The 25000-nt window shown below is 37.1% G+C and overlaps 1 protein-coding gene across 3 annotated transcripts; it reads left to right on the top strand.

The window, feature by feature from the left end:
• WDR44 (WD repeat domain 44) lies at positions 1 to 25000 on the top strand. Of its 3 annotated transcripts, none has more exons than XM_038184474.2 (20): positions 1 to 201; positions 6710 to 6743; positions 9911 to 9985; positions 10476 to 11109; positions 11766 to 11896; positions 11994 to 12086; positions 12985 to 13121; positions 14039 to 14122; positions 14425 to 14531; positions 15493 to 15644; positions 17036 to 17174; positions 17270 to 17334; positions 18517 to 18630; positions 19443 to 19565; positions 20183 to 20374; positions 20546 to 20647; positions 21000 to 21115; positions 22556 to 22683; positions 23384 to 23515; positions 23914 to 25000. In XM_038184474.2, exons 1-20 carry the CDS (start codon positions 125 to 127, stop codon positions 24006 to 24008), a joined length of 2730 nt encoding a protein of 909 aa, XP_038040402.2. In that variant the 5' UTR covers positions 1 to 124; the 3' UTR covers positions 24009 to 25000. The 3 variants fall into 3 exon arrangements, with proteins under 3 accessions (XP_038040402.2, XP_038040403.2, XP_038040404.2); XM_038184475.2 differs by having other exon boundaries at positions 23917 to 24187; XM_038184476.2 differs by lacking the exons at positions 1 to 201; positions 6710 to 6743 and adding an exon at positions 9244 to 9313 and having other exon boundaries at positions 23914 to 24187.

Consider the following 25000-nt stretch of genomic DNA (forward strand, 5'->3'; position numbering starts at 1 on the left):
AGGGCGGTGCCGCCCCTCTCGCGAGAGCCCCGCGGCCCCCGCCCGCTCCCCCGCCGTGCCCCGAGGTGGCGGCGGCCCGGCCCTGGCCCGGCCCGGTCCCCGCTCCGTGCGGCCCGGCCCCGCCATGGCCTCCGACAGCGACACCGAGGAGTTCTACGACGCGCCCGAGGACGTGCACCTGGCGGCCGCCTCCCCCACGCCGTGAGTCCCCTGCCCTGCCCTGCCATACCCTGCCCTGCCCTCCTTTCCCTCCCTGCCCTCAGCGCGGCCCTAGGGGGGGACGTGGCCGCCCCCTCAGCTGAGGTGCGGGGGTCCCGGGGCTGTGGGGCCCTGCCTCTCCCCTGCGGCCCCCCAGCAGGGTGCTGGGCCGGGCGGGGTCCCTGCTCGGCTGGGGGTTGCTTGAGAGGTGGTGAGGAGACAGGCAAGGGGATGCGAGGGACTGGGGGGGCTCTCGGGAGGCTCTTTTGGGGGCTGGCAGCAGGCGTGGTGTTGGTGAGATGGTAACGGCCCGTCCCGGGCAGCGACACGTAGGGTTTGGAAAAGATGTGTGATGAAATCGGGGCTGGCGGAACTGATTCTGGAGCGCGATTAAAATAAAAGAGCTTTCGGGGGGAAAAGGAGAGAGCAGGGTCCCCCAGCAACAGGCGGACTGTTGCTGTGCGTGAAACAACTTCTGGTGCGCCCTGTCACTTGTTTTTAACAGCGTTGCATTGACGTGTCTGTGAAATGCAAGTGTGGGGTTCTGTGCGGTGAGTTTAACAGCGTTTTATAGCACAGATTCAGAGCTGTTACCTCAAACAGCGTCACTACATTGTTAATGTTAGTAAAACACATTATTTCTTCTTTAATTTATAAATATCTTCCTGGTTTTGTGCTAAAACAGGTTATGGGTTGTATCAGTTCTGTTTTTCACACAGCCTGGACCAAACCTCTCCATCATTTGATCTCGCAAGATGAGGTTTCATGTAGGTTGTTTGAAGAGCAATAAGATATGGATTGTGGGATCCAGCCATTTGAAGCTTTAATAATTGACTAAGAGCTCATTTTAATCTGTGTGCCAGTGGCGGCTGGATGCCTTGAACAAAGGAAAAACTAGACCGGCACTGCTCACTCCCACATCCTGTATCAAAGCTCTTCTGAACTTAGCTTTTTACATAGCATCGTGAAAAGCACATCTTGGCATGCAGTTCTGCAAGATATGGTGAGCCAAATTAACAGCACGCTGTTGCTGAAGTGTTGTGTTGCTCCAGCTAACCTTGCCCTGGCAGTAGTGGTCATCAGACTCTCCTGAGTTGCTTTAACTCAGGAATTGAAAGCAGCTGGAAACTAGAAACAGCAAAACCTATTCAGTAAGTTAAAACAGCTGGAATCTGGGAGGGCAGGGACAGGAGAGGGTAAAGGTGTGGGATTGTATGGCTAGAAGCAGAAGTGGGAAGCAGGAAACATCATTTGCTTCAAGAGAGCCATTAAATCTGACCTGACTGCATGTCCTGCCTTTTATTTGATACAAATAATGCCATATGTCTAGGCTTGAAAGTTTCCCCCACCTGTATCTAAGCAGAATTTGATATGAAGTTAATAACTTAAAACTGAAGATGCTTTTTGGTTTTGTATTGTTCTTCCATAACCTATAAGGATGCATCGTTGACTCAATTTGATAGAGATCAGACAGCTTGAGTCAAGGAAGGAGTTAATCTCAGAGGATTTACTTTGCAGTGCAGATACTGAATCTGTTATTCAATCTGACGTTGAATCTCTACTAACAATATTGAGAAAATTTTCTCTAAATAAGCTCTGAGATTTCTTAAGAGCTAATTTTGAATTTCCATTGCATGCTTCTTGGAAGCAGGATTGTAGTTTTGAGACCTGTATGTGCACTGAGTTGAGATCCACAAAAAACAACCCAAAACCTCATGGGAAGAAGGGCAACTGAAAACAAGTTCATGTGACCCTTTGCAGTTAGAGGTTTTTCCTTGTGCATTTACCATTCTGATATCAGCAAAATGACTTGGGAATTGATTTTACAGCATGTTATGGCCAGTTTTTTGCAAAGTAGTGTAGATATATTTGCCCTCATTAAAATTGTGGGTTTGGTAGCTTCCTCCCTTCTGCCCTGTGTGGGGAAGTTTACTAACTGCTGATACAGAAAATCTGAAAGTGGCAACTTCTTTGCTATTTAATTGTTTTGCTAGTTATCTCTTGTGATATGCAAGAATGGAGTTTTCAAGTTGGATGTAAGCTCCCAGTTCCCACCTGCGGTTTGGGTTTCCAAAGATTAAACCCTCTCTCTCAAGGAAGGCACCGTATCTGCATCCTCACATACACATATGAACTGGTGCTTTATAAGGATTAATTAGTAAAAATTACAGAACTTGTTACAAAATATCATGTCATATAATAATGAACTGAGGTAGCTCATGGATTGATGACTTCTGTAAGGGGAAGTGCGTTTAAATGAGATGTTTGGAGACTATTGTTTTGCCTCTGGGGAGGCCTATATCCTTCCCGTCTGCTGCAGGTAGATCTGTCCTTTTGTGGGTAGCTCTGCTTTTGACATGACATGGAGAGTGTCCATCTTACTGATAGCTAGGTCAAAAGCAATGTCCCTTTCTGAAAGCTTTTTAAGATAATTAGTGAAAAAGAAACCAAGGTGCCTATGTGGACCAGTCAATGAAGGCATCTACTTGTTGTACGGTCAACAAATTGGGGAGGGAGAGGTAGTGTGGCAGAAAATGTCCTTATTCAACCTCTATCACTCTGCTTTCAAAAGACAGTAACTATGGAAAAGGTCTTCATGCTTCTAATAATTTCTGGGTCTCTCATGAAGAAAAATGTCAGCTTTGAGAGAAGAGAATATGAAGTAAGGCTCCCTTGTTTGGATGCAGGCGTGACTGACTTTATCTCATAAATAGGAAATGCACTTCACCCACTCAAATCAAGAATAGCCAAACCTATTAGTTTGAATATCATATACTTAATAGCAAGGAGTAAGTTTGTTCCTGGTATACTCTTATCCTAAAAACTTGTTATAAGAAACCAAACAAAAGGCACTAGATTCAAGAGATGGTGTAGGTAAAGAGAAATATCGTATGGTACGTTCAGAAATTTAAATTCTTAATTCTTTTTTAACTTTTTTTTAACTTAATTATTTTTTAACTTCAGTAGTCCTGTTTTTCTAAAGATGTTTCAACGCTTTTCCTGAAGAAATGAATTTTCTCTGTAGGAAGCCGGATAATGTTAAGGTGTGACCTGTTTATACATGAGACATGTTTAGCACAACTTCGTGTGTGTGTGTGTGTTAGCCAGTGCACAAAACTGAAGTCAGCAGGAAGTGGAGCGCTCGTCAGGTTGCTGTAGTGCCTTGCAGCACTGCAGGCAGGTTTCTGCATCCTGAGCTAGCTGAAGATCCCACATGCTTTCTAAGGCTAGCTCAAACAGTGCATTACAGTAGTGACTCGGTGTGGTTTAGAAGGTGTGGACTACCACAGAGAGCAGCTTCAGGAATAATTGTAGCTTCCAGGCCAGCCTTGAGTTAGAGGGAGGAAACCATTGTGTGCCTCTGCAAGCTGAAGGACACCAGTAAGTACTGTGCTGGCTGTGGTTGAGCCTGTATCTTCTGTACAAGGTGCAACAACTGTCCATACCCTTTGAATCTCTTTCCATCTGCCTGTTCCCACTCTTTCTTTGTAACAATGTTCATCCTCCCAGGAAATCAGGCAGTTTACTTCTGGAGTTTGACCAAGGGGAATCGTTTCGCACACTGGGTTTGTTTTTTGAAGGGCTAAATGTATTTTTATTTTTTTTTCCCCCTCTCACAAAACTTAGCAACAAGAAGTTGAAAACATGAAGCTTAGTAAAGATTGAGTTACATGTTGGAAAAAGTACTGGGCTGGAGCTACGAGTGGGAGAGACAGCCTCATGTAGTCTGGTCAGCATTAGGATGAATTTTGCAGCTGAAGAAATACAAAAAAGTTCTTCAGGAGTTTGTTTGACTTAGATATTAGTCAGACATGTTGTTATGTTTGTTCAGGTGAAATGAGCAGGTGAAATAGGATTTTTCTTTGACTACTGCCTAATCTTTATAGATAACCTTGAACTTCTCCCTTTGTTAAACTGGTATTACAATGGTATCATAAGAAAACTGAAGCTAGAAGCATTTTATTTGAAGTGTAATCTACAAAATCTTTGCTATGAAAGTTTTAATCATATTATTTACTGAACAATCATATGAGAAAACAAAATGAAGTTCTTGCATTTTCTGTGGTGTGTCAGTCTTTATGTTTTACCTGATAACCCTGTAAAGCCACAGACCTTTCAAAGCAAAATCAGTATTTGGTTATTGGGTTGTTGATCTTCATAGAAAATCTTTTCAAACGCTTTTGCTGCTACACACAGAAACACATACAGGCAGGCATTTCAGATGCAGTGTCTATAGCACTATTGGCCTTAACGTAAAACTGAATGGGAAGAAGGCTGGGAACTTCACATGGTTGGGAAGGCGAGACCGTTGCGGAGTAGTGTTGACCTGTAAGATACTTCAGTTACCAAACTTGCTCTTTGGCTTATTTTCTTTATAAATGTAATAGCGCATAAGCAGCAACTAATCATGACTAAGAGAATGATACTGAATAGCTGAAAATTTTTTGGCCAAAATATTTTTCAGGGAAACCACTAAACTTACGTGGCTGTATTATGAACGCGTCTGAAAGTGGTAGCATTGCCAAAGTCATGGAAGCTTTGCAATGTGTTCAAAGCATGATAATTTCAATGACAAAGCTTTACCTTAACATTAGACTTGTATGCTCAATAAATCAAGCAATCAGTACAGTTATATTCTATACCTGTGATCTCTAGCATTTATCCCCTAAGCAGCTTTGTTGTAATGCATCTGAGTAAAACAGTGGGAAATAACATCTGTTTCAGTCTTTTTGAACCTTGCATTTTTTGTTACCCAGTTGGAGGAATGATTTGCCTGTACTGGCAGTGATGTGCTAATTGATGGGAAGTATCAGAAAACTGAAGCAGGGATTTGCACTTTATTTAGGTTGTAACGTCTAAGCAGTACCTTATACAACTGGACCATGTGCTTGCTGAAGCCTAGGCATTAATGTAGTAATTATAAAACGTGTTTCATTATTGAAGTCATTTTGTGTATTTAATGAACTGACACACAATTTGACCTCTGTTTCTGTGGAAATCCAAGAGTAGATAGTAGAACTGAAAATATTTCAGTAACAAGAAATTCAGCACAGGTTCTAGTCTTTCCTAGCAATATATTATTATGGGAGATCAAAGACATGTTTGTTTTTCAGGTCAAAATACCAATTGCTCGCTTTGCACACCGTGGTCAGTACCTTTTAGAAAAGAGCATTCGTTGAAACTGTGTTATAGATCTTGTGTGTTTTAAATGTCAAGATCTGCACAGGAACCAGTTTAGGAGATTAAATTAGTTACAGATAATATAGTGTTTAAACAAATCCTCTGTGCTTTCCTGAACTCTGCTGTACAAATGCAGTCTTTTCTTGTTGCCTTAAAATATTCTCAAACAGTAAAATATAATTAAAAAAAGAACCAAAATTCTTAAAAAAAAAAAAAAAAAAAAAAAAAAAATAGTTGGAAATACATCTTTTTCAGAAGATATTGTCTCTTAAAGCCATCATTTTGGAGTCAGGAGGGTCAAATTAGACTGAAATCTGTATTTGTCTGTATTGGTCAGTACGAGATGACACAAACTGTTGAATGTCCCTGACCTTGGTAGCTACCTGGGATGATTTTGCACTCCAGATTGTAGTTACATTTAGTGCTAAGCCTGTAAGGCTGTAATCTGTAACTTGGTCCTGATTGTGACTGACAAACTTCTTTATGTATTCTTAAGATCTTGTAGTCATAATAAACCAAGTGAGTCATTGCTTAAGTATCTTCTAGAATTCTGAAAATCTCGTGAAAATGCAATTTCAGGATATAATAAAGGTTGACAGTTCACAGATGGGATTGCATGGTGATCTGAAGAGAAGTAATTTGATACCAGTCCCCTTTGATACCTTGTTGCATGTAATTAGTGATATGAGAGGTTGTGTGTGAGTGGATGCTAATGCAACTTAACTGCTTCAGTGTATGCGTTTTGGAAAGTAAGCAGTGCAAAACTGCTTCTCTCCTTTCATGATGTAAATGCTTACGTTTATATTCAGCATTGTGATTAGAAATGAGAGTTTTCAATTACTAGAGATGTTGAAGAGCAAAATGTCTATGATAATATTGACACTACAGATTAGGATTCAGGCACTTGATTTGCGAGATACTAGGGCATTTGTACTTTGGCTTCCCATTTTGGTGTCCACCCTGTGCTTTCTGTATATATGTGCTGATTTTAAATTGTCTATAATGGGAGATATTCTTCAATGTCTGCTTGGAATAGCATCAGTTTAGAAAAGGGTGATAGAAAAATGGTCTCTAGAAACTTGAGCTGAGAAACTGTCAGGGATTATAGAACCTCCAGTAGATCTGTGCATCTTAGTTGGGCACTTACCTCTATGTGGAGCATTTTTTGTAAAAGAGAGAAGTATCAGGAGTATTCACTTTGCTTGTGTGAAGCATCAAGTATACATTAACTGTAAAGGAAGACTGTTAGAGATTGTTTAATATGAAGTTTACTGTTAAGAGATGTATTTTTCTTGGAGCTGTACTTAAGTCTGTCTTCTCTTTCTAACAGGTCACCAACGAAAGTTGGATCCCATGTGTTAAAGGTAAGTTTCTTAAAACCAGACAAATATTTGTTGATGAACATAGTGCTAAGCATTTTCACCTAATGTAGTTGTGCTATGGTAGTTCTAACATCTACACAGACAGGAAATTGTAGACTTTCCTTTCTGTAGGGAGCAACCGTTGGGCTTACATCTCTTGAAGTTCCAACTTCACTTTTATTTACATTCCAACTTCACTTTTATTTACAGTATGTTAACGTGTCATGAAACTAATTTTATTCAAAAAATAAAAAATGCAATTGAGCTGTACTCAGTTACTAGACTGTCCTCTTTCAGGTGATTTGTGAATAGGAAGTAAGCTCCTGCAGGACTTGTTCTTTTGGTCAGAATTTATCTGAAATAGTTGAGTCTGCTCCCTTCAGTCTTCAAAACAAGAAAAATCTTTGTGTGTATACTTCAGAAAGCCTCCCCTCTAGGTTATATGAAAATAAAATACTATATTTAGCTTATTGAGACAGCATTGCTACTTCCCACGCAGGTAATTGGTATGCTGCATCTGTGCACAGTGACAGTGCAGCTGAAATCTGACACACATTAAATAGGTGAAGAGTTGGAACATTGTACAAATAACACTCATTTGCCTGTCTCAGAAGGGCCAAAGATGGTACTATGTAATACTTTCACATGGAGTAAAGAAGACTTGACACTTTGTCCTAAAAATGCTTGTCACACAAAATAAGTGTTTATGACTTGTCAGCAGTGTTAGAAACTAAGTTATAGTACTCTGGTCTCCAGCTGCTAGCAAATCAATAATCTTTTTTTTTTTTTTTTTTACAGTGATACAATATCTTATGGTATCTCTTGTGGAACAGACTTACCCCTTATTTTGTGTTCTACTTAATATTCCTTTAATCGTAAAGTATTACATGTTTAAACCTTTCAGGAAATGTAACTATCATTCTGACTAAACTCATCACAGTTAAACTAACTTTAATGCCAAATTTTGTTGACTGAACTGTGGCGAATTTTTAGCTATGAAGTTTTGCGTGTTATAGTTTCTTCTTTTTGTTAGTGTCTTCCGAAGTCACTTGTTCAAAGCTGTTTTTGAAGCTGAAGCATTAATTCCTTCTCTGATTGGTACCCTATCAGTTCAGTGAGTGTGTGACTAATGGTATAGTTTGTCTTGGAGTGGGGAAGAATTATTTCTTAAGTCCAAAGTTTAACAGGTGTGGGAGATGGACGTCAACAAAACTAGAAATTAATATAATGGGCTACTGTAGGTACTGGTTACACGTCAGTATTTAAGTTATATCTTTGAAGACAGATTTTTAGTGATAAAGCAGAATAGAACTTGCACTTGAACTAGAAAGATTTTGTATGGAAGGTGGGGAAGGGAGTGGACAGGAAAGCAGAATTTTTCTGTAACTGCAGCTGTCTCTACGTGATACTCCATTTCTAGAGGTCAGAGCTCTAAAAGGTGAATGTTAACAAGTGTTTTTTCCCTAAACATTAGTGTGTGTTAGTATGCTATAAAAAGTTTTTGACTAGCTGAATATCTTAGAAGAAACATCTTACTTTTTTTTTTGTCAGCACTAGGTAGTCAGAAAATCTTTCAAAGTCAAAAAAGGAGAGGTCTTTTAAAATACTTGTTGAAAAATGGGAATTAAATGTTTAATATGGAGAATAACGTATTTTGTGTATATCCAAAGCTGTGTAAGCTAAATTAAACTAATAGCCCGACAAAAATATTTTATAATGGTGACAGTTAATCTCCGTGGGCTCTAACATTGTGGGGTGACAGCTGAGGACTGCTGACCTCTGCAGGAATTCAGAGTTCTATATCTGTTGGCAAGAAGGAGTAGAAGAACAGCAGTTCTGTATCTCCACTCAGGGAGTTGGTCAAGATGCTAGTATTTGCAGGAAATGTCATAAAAAAACTTGCAAACAGAAAGCACATGATGAACATGTTAATAGACCATACTAACTGAGGTTAAGGTAGGCTTCTGGTTAAAGCAGTATCCTTCTGTGGTATAAACTACTTCTCTGAACACAAGATTTTTTGGGAGTTGAATATTATTACTCACTGCTAGGGTATTTTCAGACTGGTTTTAAGTCTTTGTATAGATTTCCATACCTAGCATGCCCAATATGTAATCTAAGTCTTCTGTTCACAGGGCTGCTTATCCTAAGGATGATGGCTTTAAGTCTTGTGTAATAAAAAGTAATTAAATCAATTGCAAAGACTGGATGCTTTATTTTGGCACACAAACCCACTTCTAGTGAAATCTTTTATTCTTCATTTGATAGGATATGCCAAAGTGTTGATCCTATTTATACATTTCTAAACTATGCTTCTTAAATTGCAAACTGACTTCACATCACTAGTGTAATATCCTCGTAGTGTTGGTGATACATATAGAAACTATAAACAGTATACTCAGTTTTGAATATTCATGCAGTCTTTTATCCAAATGTTCTGAAAATGTTCTTGTTTTTTTGCTTATATCTAGTAATTCCATTTGTTCTGCTACAGTTTATATAAATTTCAGAAGAATCTGCATGAAGATGACTGATAGCAAAAATAGTGCTAGATATAGTTATTGTAGTTGAAGGTAAGATTCCATGTCAGAACCTCAAAGGCGGTTTTGTGACTACTTGATAGATCTGCCTATCTTAACCTGCTAACTTCTAATTGTGTTTCTATCATAAATGGTGATAATACAGTTCTTTCATCCTTTCCCACAACCTGATAAACAGCAAAATATTTTTGTGGCTTTTATTTCCTCCAGATTATTAAATACATGTATTTCTCTAAATTTCATGCTACCTGCAGTTTTATCTCAGTTGAGGTTGCAACCTGTTAAATATATAGAACTTATGCATATAAAAGAAATCTTATTTGGAAAAATATTAATGTTTATCTTGGAGTCTGTTCCATCAGATTTCCCTACGCTGCAGCAATATCAAGGAGAAGGTAGAACACCAAATGTTGAATTGCATTTTTGTTTAGTAGTGTGCAGGCTGACTCTGTGTGCACTAGTGTGAAATAATATTCCTGTGTACAGTGCATTCCTGTGTACTGTACATGTTTATATGACAGTGGGTGAAAATGCAGCAGAATTATTTTCCTTTACATTTTTCTTTACATTTTTTACATTTTACTATTTAGTTTGTTCTTACTACCTTCTACATGTGTCTTTTTTTCATAGGACCTAGACAGCAAACTACACAAAGCTGGAAATGAAACCTTTGTACAAGAAATGAAACAAGATGATTCAAAAGAGGTTAGCTAAATACTGTTTTACATTTTCATCATCACACAAGAAATACTAAATAATAACATTAATCAGTTGTCATCTGAAAACTGACATAGGTTAGAATTCATCGTTAACATGAGATTGTTCATCTAAAGTGTAAATATCAAGCTGAGCATTCTTAAAACAAATTTAAGATTCGTTAGTGATAAATTATTTGTGTAGTTTACAGGATCGTATGTATCAGTGTGTGAGAGCTTGGAGGGTTGAACAGCTTTTGAGACAGAACCAGCTGTCTCAAACTAAGTTAGAGGAGTGGAAATTATTCACTTTTATCTTTCAGATATGCCTATTTCTGCACCTAGGTTTTAATCTCCAGAATTTTTAAGCAAAACATACTTTGAATGCAAAGCAACTCTTCAATGGAAGGATTTTTGTGGGTATTGTACAGACCAACTGGTAAGTGTTCTCCAGGAGTGCCTGTTGTTTAACAGTAGAATTTCTTTTTTCATTTCTTTAGATTATTGACAGTATTATAGAAGAAAGCCAGAAGGCACAGCAGCTAGAGGATGATGATTCCTTAGGTACTAGAGGAAAAGGACTGAGTGTTCCAACTTCAGATACAAATGCTTGGATTGCTGGAGCAGGTATCATTAATAATATTCCAGAAGTAATAGCAGCTAAAATATCATTACAAGAAGATCCAAGTGAACCAATGTGTCAGAGTGTGGGTAAGGACACTGACCTGAAGTCTGGGAAGCTTTTGTTTACTTCCGAGGAACAGGAAATTGATAAACTAACAGAAGTAACAAATATGACTGACCATAAAATGGATGAAACTGAAGCACAAGAAGAAACATCAAAAAATGAGGACATAACAGACAAGAAAGAGGCAAATGCTTTAGAGCAAGTGGCTTCAGATTTATCTACCAAAGACCTTCATACAACAGAAGAAATGCCTCCAGCAAAACCTCCAAGGCAGCTTACTGTAGAACCTGATATAGTTGCTAGCACAAAGAAGCCTGTTCCAGCACGACCACCACCTCCAACAAATGTTCCCCCACCAAGACCACCACCACCTGCACGGCCAGCTCCACCACCCCGGAAAAAAAAGAGTGAATTGGATTTTGAAGTGCAAAAACCTGTTTTAGAAGGCAAGTATTCAATTTAAATGGCTTTAGGTGTCTACATGGTTACTGTTTTTGTGTTTTGAGTGAAGAATCATTTAATCTTGTGATTTCAGTTTAATTGACCTGTAAAAAGAGGAAAAAGTCTTTTAACAATCTTAGCTTCTTACAATGTAAATATACCCTTTTGCATTACAAATGTTCCTAATTCATGGACTTTCTTGTGTACAGACACGTTTTACCAAAATAGCTACTTTTGCAGCAAGGAGAATTGGCCACAGTAATGCAGAAACAAAACAAAACAAACAAAAAAAACACGTGATACAATTGCAGAAGTATCTTACCATAAAGTATCTGCAATTTGTATTAGCATAGAAATACAAGTCAGGGTGTAATCTGAGGCTTCATGAAAACGAGTAGTTCTAGGTTACTAGAAAAATGATCAAAAGGAAAAAAAAGTTTCTTAATAAAATTTAAAAGAACTAGGTGTGAAACCATGCCTGTGCATCCAGCTATGTATGAAAGTGATGAGACACCTATAGTGGTGGTTGGTATAAAAACAAACAAAAACTTGCCAGAAAGGGTGCTTGGGAGTTAAACTATTATGCTAGGACTCCAGTAAACTCTGTAGCGTGTCCATGGCTAGTTTTATGCTCTTCTTCCTGATATGAATCTCTTTCCAGTTCCTCGAGAGAATTTCACAGCTGGTGGTCTTTTAACTCCAACTACAGCAACAGAAGGCATGCCCAAGGATTCTCAGCCTTCTTTGGATTTGGCAAGTGCAACTAGTGGAGATAAAATAGTCACTGCACAGGTATTGGGAAATGGTTCTGAGACTGAGAATAACTAATATTTTCTTTGATTCTGTTGTTATACTAGAGACTATGTATTCTATATTTGCAACATTTCAGGAAAATGGGAAAGCAGCTGATGGTCAAACAACAAATGAAGTACTTGGACCACAAAGACCAAGGTCTAATTCTGGAAGAGAGCTCACAGATGAGGTAGTAATGAATGTGGTCTACACATAGTACTTTTCTGTGCTTGCAATTTCCTGTCTGAGTTAAATGGAATAGTCACATCATTCTTGCCTTCTGACCCACTATATGCTGTGACTAAAGGCTCAAGTAGAAGGGACAACATGCTGACTTTGTCCACATAAAGACTTTGTAGTTCTTGAGTCATTTGGGGTATTAGTGTTTGAAAGCATGAGGTGTAATAGATATGGGATGATACGAGTCTGTGTTTGTAGCTGTACAAACATAGTACAAGATTCAACATAAGGGAACACCAGGAAACTTGATATATTTTTCATGCATAGGAAAAAGGAAGCAGTCAGCAATAAGAGAATGACCTTCCTAATAATAAGAAATAGTTTGTTCAGTTTATAAACTGCAGTAATCCTAGTGATGTTATCAAACTGTTGCCAGTTTCTATTGGTGTATGTTTGTGGTTGGTTTATTATTGCTGAACAGGTATACTCATGCTCAAAAAAAACCTTTACTTTTGTGTTCTACTTGCTAGGTTTAAATACTCTGTAGGTAAAGGTTCTTCGACTAAATCTAAACTACAGTTGCTAGAATATGTGAAAGGGTATTCAAAATCTTTTAATTACATACTAGCATGGAAGGTGTCAGGCAGTGTCTGATGTCCGTATAGCTTCATTTCTGATCTATGAAATTGAAGCTTGTGATGACATTTAATTGTTTCACTATTTGTAGTGGTTGATAGCACTTGTGCTGAAGTGCCAAAGGCAAGTTTAGCTTGAACTTTCTTTGGAAAATATAATGAATTAGAGAATCATTCTTTAATATAACGTGTAAGACCAGATGACTTCTGTTTTGCTCTAGGTTTTGGAGCCTAATCAACTCATCTTGACTTCACACCTTATTTTTTCCGTAGGAAATTCTGGCAAGTGTAATGATAAAAAACCTTGATACAGGTGAAGAAATACCCCTGAGTTTGGCAGAAGAAAAGTTGCCAACAGGCATTAATCCCCTTACTTTGCATATCATGAGGAGAACTAAGGAATATGTCAGGTATGAATGATGATAGCTTTCAGCTCTTTATAATACTGTTGCTCTCATTGTTTTTGCATGCATAGGGACTCTTCTTATGCAATTAAGATCCCTGATCAATCTGTCTCTAATTTGTACGTTCAGTTCCCAGCTCTTTATGAACTAGCTTATTTATTGAGGCAACAGAATTGTTTATTGAATTATTCTAATTTAACTAAAACTTGATGATAGTACTGGAATGTGCGCCTCTCAGGGAAATATCTCTGAAAATCCAACTGAACTGCAGTTAGCACTAAATGTGCCAAATATTATCATTTCCCTTATGAATTAAAGTACTTGAATGCAAACAGTAATTATTATGCTCATGCTACCTCCTCCTTTAAGCTTTTCAGTGTTTAATTTAGTAGAATATGGTGCTGTGAGATCTGTGGTCATTACAGCTGACTACATGGGGGTTTTCCTTTTCTCAGCAGAACATTAGGCCCTTCTGATGCTTAAAACTGATTCTATTTGTAAAATTTGGTTTTAAAAAAAACATCTAGACTGACTTGGTTTCCTGATTTCCATCATCAAGAAATTGGATTTTTTTCCTAATGCCTAAAATTAAGTGCATTATAAATTAGATAACTTCTTTTTTTTTTCTTTTTTCCATTGCTCTATTATTGAAAAGCTCACTTCTATAAAACTGTATCTTTGGTACCTAGGGAATATATGCAGTGTTAGTATCAAGATTCCTAACAATTGAAAGATCTGTTTTATCACTTGGTTAACATTGTGTCCGTATATTTCTGATATGTGATGTGAAAGAATGAAGTGGAATCCTAAAGTTTCTACTTCATTGATAGTCGGATCCTAAAGATCCTACTTTGTTGATGTTTCAGTCAGTTTAGATTTAGCATGATTTTATACTAAACAACAATCACTTCTGTATTTCCTAGTAATGATGCAGCCCAGTCTGATGATGAAGACAAAATACAGACGCAGCAAACAGACACTGATGGAGGGAGGTTAAAGCAGAAAACGTAAGATGTTGTTTCATGTCCCTACGAAGAAATGTCAGATTTCATTTTAGTAACCTGAAGTTCTCCTTCTCGCTTCTGAACAAGTTCACTTTTAGGTACAAGTGATACCTGAAACTACATAAGCCCATTGTTCTGCAGTTAAATTAAAGGTTACATGACTGCTGGCAAATTAAATGCTTATTTTTAGAAGCAGTAATGGAAAACAGTAATACTGCATTTCAAATCAAAGTTATTGATTCGTAATAGGGGAAAATAAGAATTTGCCAGTATTATGTGTTGAAAAAGTTTCCTTGCTTTTTAAGGACCCAGCTGAAAAAATTTCTCGGCAAATCTGTAAAGCGAGCAAAGCACCTTGCTGAAGAATATGGTGAACGCGCTGTAAATAAAGTCAAGAGTGTTCGAGATGAAGGTCAGTAACACTGTTTCCATGCCCCGCAAATAAGTCTGTTTATCCTCACGCCTCTTGAAATTGAAGCTGGCTGAGGGGCATTTACCACTGTATGTTACCACCGTATAGTTGATAGTGATGTGGCTTCTTAAAGTTTGTAGCTGAGTAGGCATTTTGAGAATATCAGGCTACAAGAATGAATTCTTGTGTAGTAGCTGGTGAATGACCTTTTTGGCTAAATCAGTTAAATTCTGTATTTTTTTTATGCTGTTAGAAAGCTGTCTGAATATGAAAACAAACTTTTTGAGAAGTTATTCCAGCAAAGTAAGAAGTTGGGATTGTCTTCACTGCTTTAATGAAATCAGATAGTTTTCAGATAGTCAATTCCATATTCTCATAACAACAGAGCTCCTATTAGTTTTCCTAGCTACAACTGAATTCTCCCTTTGTTTCACCATTATTTTTTTTCAGGCATATATGATACTTCAGTAAGCCAGTCTAACCGTAGCCTGAGATAAGTGCTATAGAATTGCTGTGCTTTAGAATCCTATGTTACCACTGACTGTTTGCCCCACCTGTTTTTGCAATTCTTATGCTTCACAGTCACACTACCTGGCCATTTCAGCACATAGAAACCAATACAATTAAATGGATGATTTTCAGCATGCATTAAATTGACAGAAATTGCTAACCACAGGATGTGCTGAATGCAAAACTTGTTGCAAGAAACAGGGCAGAACAAAAAATGATGGCAATTACTTCTAGTGTTGACTGTTTGGATATACTGCAACCTAAAATCAGCGTAAATGTATTTTTAGACCTTGATGCAACCGTACTTTTGTTTTGCTTTAAGATCTTAAAATTGCCTATCAAAAGTTGCTAATTCAAGACTGATTTGCTACCAAAATGTTTTGGCACAAATGCTTTCTAATAGAAAAAACGTATGATGCAATATGTACTTCCAAATTTGTGTTCCTCTTAGTCTTCCATACAGATCAAGATGATCCTTCTTCCAGTGACGATGAAGGGATGCCATATACAAGACCAGTTAAGTTCAAAGCAGCACATGGCTTCAAGGGACCTTATGATTTTGAGCAAATTAAAGTTGTTCAGGATCTCAGCGGGGAACATATGGTATGTCTCAAATTTCTTCTGTGGCTTTTTTTCATTTCTTCTGATGACCTTCAGAAATAACTGTCAAATTTCTTCTTGAAATTTTCATTCCGAAAAAGTAATATTTTGACATGGCAAAACCACCACATCTGGCAAGAAATGGAAATTCAGCTGATTTGATGAGATCATCAGAAAAAAAAACAAAACAGTAGTCTGCACATACTTAGGCATGAGGAATTCTCCAGAACTTTTCCTCAGAAGAGTTTGTTTTTCTGGTTCCTGTAATTACAAATCTAGGCTGAGTAGGCTATGATTTGCTACCAGAACTGAGCACAGAGCAGTGAGTTTGACCCAATCAGCAGCAAATAAGATGTTCTGCTTAACAGAGATTTGACTGTAAGTATTGAACTACAAGACTGCATTGGTTCCATAGGCAAAAGTGGGGAGAGATTAATGGGGTATGTACATTGGAATGATAAGGATGGAAGAGACTGGAGTGTGATAATTGCAAAAGGACAACTGGAGAGCGATGCAGCAGAACTACCTGTCCATCACTGAAGTGTGCATGCTCCCCTGCAGAGTCTGAAATGCACTGTAGTATTCCTGACTTCCCAGATACTTCTGACAGCAGCTGTGTAACAGCAATTGAAGCTGTCCTTTATCTTTAACTGTTAGGCCAAGGATAATGACCTGTACTAACCAGTTTGACTGTAGAGTTCAAGCTTGCCCTCCAAAACTGAAGTTTCTGGTCCTGAAGGTAATACATCTGTATAAGGTTTTCATCCAGTCAGTAGCTGACTTCTTAAAACCTAGAAAATTACCCAAAAGTATCCTAAGAGAAAGTTAGATTGGTGGAATCAAGTACCTCGTAGCTGTTCATTAAATAACAAAGAAGGACGTTGAATACTGCTTGTGCAGTATTGTATTCTTGTTGGTTGCTGACTTCTTGAACTTTGCACTGGAAAAATAATTGTTGTCATCACAGGCTTTGCAAAATGCTCATTTAATTTATATATACATAGCACTTGGTTCGGGTGCCAGAATGCAACTAAGCATGATTTCTCAAAAAAAGAGATAACACAGCTTGTGGTAACTTCAAGCACAGCTACAAATATTTGCTACTTCTGCAAATAAGTCCTGCCTTGCTGACTGTTAGTAAGCATATCAGTTTTACATAGAATGCTGTGGCAACATTGAGCTTCCTTAACTCCTCTCTTCCAGAATAATCTTCCCTATATGCTTCATCTTTTCAACTATTTTTTGCAAAGCTTGTTACGCTGTCCACAAGTTTTAACAACTACCTTTCAGTGTCTTGATAGTGTGTCTTAAATCATATCAGTGGATATTCTAGAAGGGTTTTTTGCTATGGAAAAGGGCACTTTAACTTAAACCATAATCTTTGTTTTTTACAGGGTGCTGTTTGGACAATGAAATTCTCTCACTGTGGTCGATTACTTGCATCTGCAGGACAGGACAATGTAGTGAGAATATGGGTTTTAAAAAATGCTTTTGACTACTTTAATAATATGCGAATGAAATACAACACAGAAGGTATCTTTCTGTATATTAGTAGAGCTCTAAAACATTAGAAATTCTAGTTTTGTAGTAACATAGAGATGATCGTGGAATTTCTGCCTTTGTTCTAGGCCGTGTTTCTCCTTCCCCATCTCAAGAAAGTCTGAATTCTTCAAAGTCTGATACTGATGCAGGGGTATGCATATTAGATATTGAGGGGGAAAGAGGTGGGGGGAGAAGTTGCACTGTTCTGCAATGCCAAATCTTCATTGTCACTTCATCCAAACGCGTTAAAGAATTTTTGTCCTGAGGCATGGGCACACTGTTTAATCAACAGATTTCATCAGTTGAATACTGTTATCCCATATATATGAAATATAAGCAAGAAAAAGTCATTAAACGCAATGCATTACAAAATCTGCTTAACTTCGCTGTGACCTTCTGACAACTAACTCGTTCCTCAGAGTAGATTTCAGAATTAAATACTAAAGAAGGAAAAAACATTATTGAATTTGTTGACCTAGTGTTTTGTCTTAGAGCATTACTTGGAGTTAACATTTGACTTGATGTCTTTTCTGAGAAAAGGCAAGCTGAGTAATAGGATACTCAGAAGCCTGTTAAAACATGATGTTCTTTACACATCTGTATAGAATTAAATGGAACATATCAGACCAAAAGTTAGGACATTGTTACTTGTATTCAGATATTTTGTAAACTTGCCATTAAAATCTACATAATCAGGATTTTTCTATTTTTGGTTTTCAGTAATGTAAGAAAAAGATAATAAAATTGGGGGTAAAGTTTTTTAGCAGTAGCATTATTTAATGTGTTGCCTTGGTGGTGAGGAACCTTTCCTTACCCTTAAGTGAATATGCCACACACAGCAGGGTTGTTGTTTTGATTTTTTTCATGAGAGCTTTAGTATAGGGACTTCTAGTTTTGTTTTGCACTTGTCTATTCTGGAAGGCGCTTTTATTAGGAAGCTAACCTTCTTGGTATGTGCTAGGAATATTGAAAAATACGTCAGTTTATTTTCTAAATCGAAATGCACTTTCAAGTTTGGTATGCTCTGTTCCAAAAACTTATCGTCAACTGTTTGCTTTAATTGCTGTCAAGCTTATCCCATTGAATAAAAGCTGTATTGATGGACAGTGTAGAGCTGCTTTGTTTTGGCATTTTGAGATGATGTTTCACAGCGCGTTTGTACTTGAAAATGACTGTTTTATTTTTTTTATTAGGACAGTGCTGTTTATTTTAACTTTTCTAAGAGTAGTTATTCAAATTCATATTGGTCCTGTAGATTTTGTTAGCAGTAAATGCTTTATTTTTAATTTTTCCAGCTGACATATTCTAATGTTTCAAAACACTTATCTGATAGATTTGCAGTGGAGTTGATGAAGACCCAGATGATAAAAATGCCCCATTTCGTCAACGACCATTTTGCAAATACAAAGGCCACACAGCAGATCTTCTTGATCTTTCCTGGTCTAAAGTAAGGCACCATAATAGAGACATCACAGTTCTGTGTTTTCATTGTTTTCTTTTGACAAATGTCATTGGAACTATATTTATAAACAATATGAAATAATTTTTGAATTTAAAAGAAAAGGTTTTTAGAGACATTGCTTACTGCATCTGAAATAACTGATAAAATGAATAAACTTCTTAGACTTCTCTAAGTCTTTAAAAAAAAAAAGCTAGTAACAATTACAGTTGTGTATTCACTACTAAAGCTAGGTTAATTGTTTAGAGTGAGAGGAAAAGAATTTCCATTGAGCAATTTTGTGATTTCTGATTTATGGCATTAACTGCTTTTCTTGATTTCCATATACTTCATTGTTTTTTGCAAAATGTACAGATTCTATAGTTATTGAAAACATAATATATATTACCTTGTACTAAATAGAAACTAGAGAATTTTCTTGTACTTTTGAAATGTTTCACATGAAGCTAACTTGAGTAATTCTTCATATTGGAAGACTTGTCATTTTATTTAAGAATTCAGTCTGGTTGGAGGACCTTAGGCAGGAGAGGCTCTCAACCCCTTCTCTGAAGACTATTTTGCAATAAAACCCTCTCTTTTATACCACGTTACAATCAATGCCCTGGAAATACTGTGCTAAAGAAAATTGTCGCGTCACAGTGAGCCAGTGTTAACTAGGATTGTTAAACGTATTCATCAGTTGCAAGAAAGCATGTACAAGGCACTGTAATGCAAGCCAAAATTTGCAGTATCAGGTTGCTCCTGTATTTTCTGTTAACGTTTGTGCCTGTTAATAACCGTGGAATTCTTTTGTTCCACAGAATTACTTCCTGCTTTCTTCTTCTATGGACAAAACTGTCAGATTATGGCACATATCAAGAAGAGAATGTCTCTGCTGTTTCCAGCATATAGACTTTGTTACTGCTATAGCATTCCATCCAAGGGTAAGCGTAATTGCCCGGTTTCTTCTAGAGACAGAATTTGAAATAACAAGAGTCTTTCCCCTTTACTTTTGATTTTTAAAAGCACATTGAATAACAGCATTTGTACACTTCAAAAATATCCCCATTAGATAATATTCCAGAATTGTGTGTTGATCTTCATCAAACATCTCCAGAAATGTACGTTTAACCATACAGAGCTTCCTAATATTAATAAAACTGAAGGAGAAAAGCATTTTTGGCATTCCCTGAATCTATTCATATGTAAATAATAGATGCATTAGGAACTCTGAAGGGAACTTTGAGCTCCTGACAGGATTAGTATTTTTCTAACTTATGTTCAGAGGATAAAAAAGTAACAGTGAACAATTCTCTAACTTGAAGTACTTGTGTTCCTTTGACAAGGTTAAACGTATTCAGTCTAAAATCTCTAAGAAACTGAACTCTTTTTTACCAGTAACGTTAACATTGTCTTTTCAGTCATCTGAAACTTCATAATCAATTAATTTGGGAGGCTCTAGAGAAGAGGTTGTTTCAAAGTGGGGTGGGAATATTTTAAGGAAATACTTGAAGAGCGTGTTCATAGCATAAGCTGAGATTAATGCAGTGTGTCCTCTCAGGATGACAGGTACTTCTTAAGTGGTTCATTGGATGGGAAACTTCGACTCTGGAACATTCCTGATAAAAAAGTGGCATTATGGAATGAAGTAGATGGGCAGACAAAATTGATTACAGCTGCCAACTTCTGTCAGAATGGCAAATATGCAGTCATAGGCACATATGATGGAAGATGCATCTTCTATGACACAGAGGTAAAAAGTTTTGAAACCGTTTTCTCGTGCTAAAGAACAAATGGATTTAAAAGTCATGCTTATAATTTACCTATAAAGAATCAAACCTGTTAGAACTTGAAGCAAAATAGCTTGAAATTGAAGTTTTTACATGATTATTTCAAATCAGGATAAAATTTAATTTCTTTTCAGCACTTGAAGTACCATACACAAATTCATGTGCGTTCTACTAGAGGCCGAAATAGAGTTGGAAGAAAAATTACTGGCATTGAACCTTTGCCCGGGGAAAACAAGGTACCGTTATTCAGTACAACTTTGGCTCAGTCTGGCATTTATATCTAATGCTCAGTAAGTTTGTTTTGCTTGCTCAGCTAAGCTATTTGCTGTAACTGGCTTAAATCAAGATTCTTCTAAGACTCCTAAAACAAAATTGCTCTTTGGTGTTACACTCTTACAGAACGCTGAGTAGTGTTAAAACATTTTTTAAATGACATTTTACTCTGATTAATGCAAAACTGAGAAAATGCTTGTAGATGGCTTTCACTGATTTTTTTTTTTTTTTTAATTCTTACTGTTTGAATTAACTCTGTTGCTCCTTCTTGGGCATGCTAATGGTTTTCTCTTCTACATTTCTTATCTTTTCTAGATATTGGTGACATCAAATGATTCCAGAATCAGATTGTATGACCTAAGAGATTTGTCTTTATCTATGAAATATAAAGGCTATGTCAACAGTAGCAGCCAAATCAAAGCCAGCTTTAGGTAAGACAGGAGTTCTTGAATTTTGGAAATACCATAGATGAAGTACAGAGGCTTTTGGTTGAATAACCCGTTTAGTTCGGTATGCAAGTGAGTCTCTGAAACGTCACTTAGCTCAGAATACAAAGGTAACTGCAGGCTCTGGTCAAGAATGACATAACTGCCTATGGGCTGAGATCCTTCTATAAATGAGTGAATCCTTTTATATTGACAGTGTGATCATTCTAATTACGAGAACTGTGCTGCAGCTGGTAGGGCTGGAACACTGTATTCTTTCTCCTCTGTGGTAAATACATTTAATGCCCTTACTTTTGTTGTGTTGTAGATTGGTTGTTGGTCACCCAAATATTGCTCAAGGCTGTTGGTAACCCCACGTATCATAACTGTCAGGAAACAGCCTGAAAATCTGAGTTTGAATTCTTTTTTCCTGTTTCCCTGTGCTTATCGAAGATATTCTTCTCAGTTTGGGTGTATTGCTGTGACTGTCGCAGAAATAGTAGTTTTTAGGATAGAAAAAGGAAGGGGAGAAGAACATCTACTCTACTTCTCTTTGAGCCTTTTAGAAGTTGAAGGGGAAAAACTCTTGGTTATCTTTCTAAGCTAGATGTTTGAGCGCAGGAGGGTGGTGTTTAAGGAGAATAATAGTAGGTTTAATCTTGGTTGTCATGTGGTGGTCTTTGGGTCAGCTTAAAGATGGTTTCGGTATTTCACGGAATGGCTGATGTTGGAAGGGACCTCTGGAGGTTATCTTGTGCAGACCCATGCTCAAGATTAATTTCCCAAATTAAGTCATTTCTACTTACAAGACTGTAGCGTGGTATTAGTTTTGATAAGTAGCATATGTATATAGTAAGTAAATTATATACTTGAGTATATATTGATATATACTATATCAATTATATATATTGAGTGCATGTATGGTTTTGTCTCTGTCAGTGTGTATTAGTCATCTGGTTAGTCTTATTGAATGCCTTTCATCTTCCACTTGTGTGGACTTTTGTCTGCCCATAATTTGTATTGCAAACGATTCCTGTTACACAGTCTCAGGTGTTCACGCAGGTCCCAGACTCAGAAGCAAATTGCCCAAAAATTATGCCACTTTTTTGTTGTTGAGCATAGCTGTTTAGTTTAACCCTATTCTATTCTAGTATTACCCTATTATACAAGATGCTGCAGGAGAATGGCTTCTGTGCACCATTATCAAGTTGTCTTATTCACAAGAACAGTTTTTTCAAAGTTTTTTTCTTTCATCAAGAAGCTTACATATACCTTTTTTTAGAGACTGCAGGTCAAAAAATACAGTCTTCAAAGATAAAGGAGCAGTTTTGAGTTGTGAACTTAGCATGGCTGCATTTGTAAAGTTGCAAGTCATCTGAAGTGCCGTTGTAACAGTTGCTTGAACATCCAGTGAAAGTAATGTTTTTTTCTTCTTTCTATCTTTAGCCATGACTTTACGTACATTGTAAGTGGTTCAGAAGATAAATATGTTTATATTTGGAGTACCTACCATGACTTGAGCAAGTTTACGTCTGTAAGAAGAGACCGTAATGACTTCTGGGAAGGCATTAAAGGTAAATCAGTTTTTGATCTTTGTTTTATCAAAGCTTATATGATTTCAAAAATTAAAAATATTTCTCTTTCAGTTTTAATTTGCTTGGCAGTGCTATTCATTTAGTTTGAACAACTTGTTAGCATTTCAAAAGAAAGGTGATATTAGGTTGTGGGCTTTTAATAACTGGACTCTGTCAGAAAACCTTGTCCTCAGGAAAATGATGCATGAGATTGGGATGCATGACTGGGATGGCAAGTGGCGAAGTAGCTTCAATCAGAGATTCTAAATGAATGTAATGTATCACTGGCAGAAATTGATTGCTCATCAACACTTAAATCCTTTATGGAAAAGTAACTTTGCAAACAAATGCAAACATTTTTATTGTTCTTTAAAATCTATAATGAAAGAAAAAAATGCAGCTCTCTTCTATTTATCCACCATGCCCCCCATACCCAAGTGTTTGGAAAATGCAGGACTGTTTATATTAAATGTGCTTCAGAGTTCTTGACAACTGGTTTTGGGCACTTCAAAGAGCTTCTGAGATCCTCAATCTTGTAAAACAATGAAAATTGTTCCTTGAATTATGAGCTTACCTGGTTCCACTTTGGTTCCTGGTATCCATATTCTGGGATATTTACTGAAATGTATGCTTGCTGTTTCTTGTAAAGATTAATAATTCCTTGAAACAATGTAATCAAAATCGTGTTGTCTTTCTGAAGCACACAATGCAGTGGTGACATCTGCGATTTTTGCTCCCAATCCCGGCTTAATGGTATCTCTGGAAACTTCTGATAAGCAAGAAGCTGAAAGTAAAGGAGAAGATTCTGAAACAGCAGATACCATTCCCTCTGGTAGGTATTTAAGATGATCTCTGCTTGTTAGCATGGTATGAGAAGGAAAACAAGAAAACTACTTTCAGTTTGGGAGGGAGGCTTTGGAACAAAAGTCCTTGTAGGGAGCATGGATATATTCTTGACTTAGCAGTGGAACATTTTGACAGCTCTTGCATTCTTAAAATCACAGAGAAAATGAAGTGAGGGGCATAGCTAGTGCTCTTTGTACTTTAGGTTTTTTCTTGTTATATCTGAGCTGTTATGAGGTATGTCTGTCTCTATCACATATATAATGTAATAGTCCCTTTCCTAGAAACGCAGATGTTTCTTGAAGTAATAGTTAGAAATAACGTTTATATACATTTATACATATATAACGGTTAAATAGAAATAACAGTTTATTCTCTTGCCTTAAGGAGCATTGAAGACGGATCACACGGAAGTGCTTTTATCAGCTGACTTTACTGGAGCAATCAAAGTCTTCATTAACAAAAAGAAATATGTATCTTAATTATTTTGCAACTGACAGCATAAAGCTATGGTACTATGGGATTCAAATTCCATAAATAATGGGGGTAAAAGCAAAGTATCTAATGTAATAATGTTACCGGCTGATTTATTTTAAAATCTTTATTTTAAGGCTACTTAAATATTGGATCTTTGGAAAGCAGTGTACCTATTAACACCTGGGCTTACAGAATAGAGAGGAATGTGTAAGAATAATCCTGCCATACATTAGAATCTAAACTTCCTGGGGGGAAAAAAAAAGATATTTGCAATGTAATTGTGAACCTGCACAGGTTTCTGCACGAAAACGTATTCACACAGGTGTGTGCCTTTTGGTTACATGCGCTAATTTGAACATATATCAAGAGGAATATAGTGGTGCTTGTGGCCACTAGATGTCAGGAGTGAGAGTGGAGACGGATGGAGGGGAGGGATGGCTGAAAAGATGCTGAATGATTGTCTGATCTTTGCACAAAAATCCATTTGAGAAAGATCTTGAATTTGTAGTAGTTCTTGTTCAGAATTTTAAGTTATGCAAGTTATCAGTGGGCCAGCAACCATGTGTAAATGTTTTTATAAATTTCTGAACTTCAGGACGTGAAAATTTTTGTTGTCTTTTAATTGTTGTGGACTTTAGATTCTTATATATAATTTTTTTGCACACTGGAGCACAATACTTGTGTAAAGAATTCTCTCATTCCTTGTTCATGGGCACCAGGATATATTCACCTTCCAGATAAAATTAAGCTGCATTAGAAAATTCTTATATTTTACAACTATGTAAAATAAATTGTTTACATTTTTTAAGCATTGTAGCTTAAAGTTCTAAGTTCCTGTTTATTTGTTTAGTGCCACTGAATTTTGAAAGTCTTTGTAAATATTCATATAAAACACCTATGAAGTAACATTCTGGGCGTCATAACCCACGAAATGTTATTGATGGTCAAGTGTTTCAGAGAACAGATGTATCATTAAACTTGGTCACACACTTGGAAA

The sequence above is a fragment of the Anas platyrhynchos genome, chromosome 10 (assembly GCF_047663525.1).
Source record: "Anas platyrhynchos isolate ZD024472 breed Pekin duck chromosome 10, IASCAAS_PekinDuck_T2T, whole genome shotgun sequence".
NCBI lineage: Eukaryota > Metazoa > Chordata > Aves > Anseriformes > Anatidae > Anas > Anas platyrhynchos.

Excerpts from the sequence above, each read along its gene's own strand:
- WDR44 (XM_038184474.2), top strand. The coding sequence starts at position 125 with ATGGCCTCCGACAGCGACACCGAGGAGTTCTACGACGCGCCCGAGGAC. Across the intron at positions 12,087-12,984 it reads GAAGAGAGCTCACAGATGAG|GAAATTCTGGCAAGTGTAAT; the intron begins GTAGTAATGAAT and ends TTTTTTCCGTAG. Across the intron at positions 18,631-19,442 it reads TTGATCTTTCCTGGTCTAAA|AATTACTTCCTGCTTTCTTC; the intron begins GTAAGGCACCAT and ends TTTGTTCCACAG.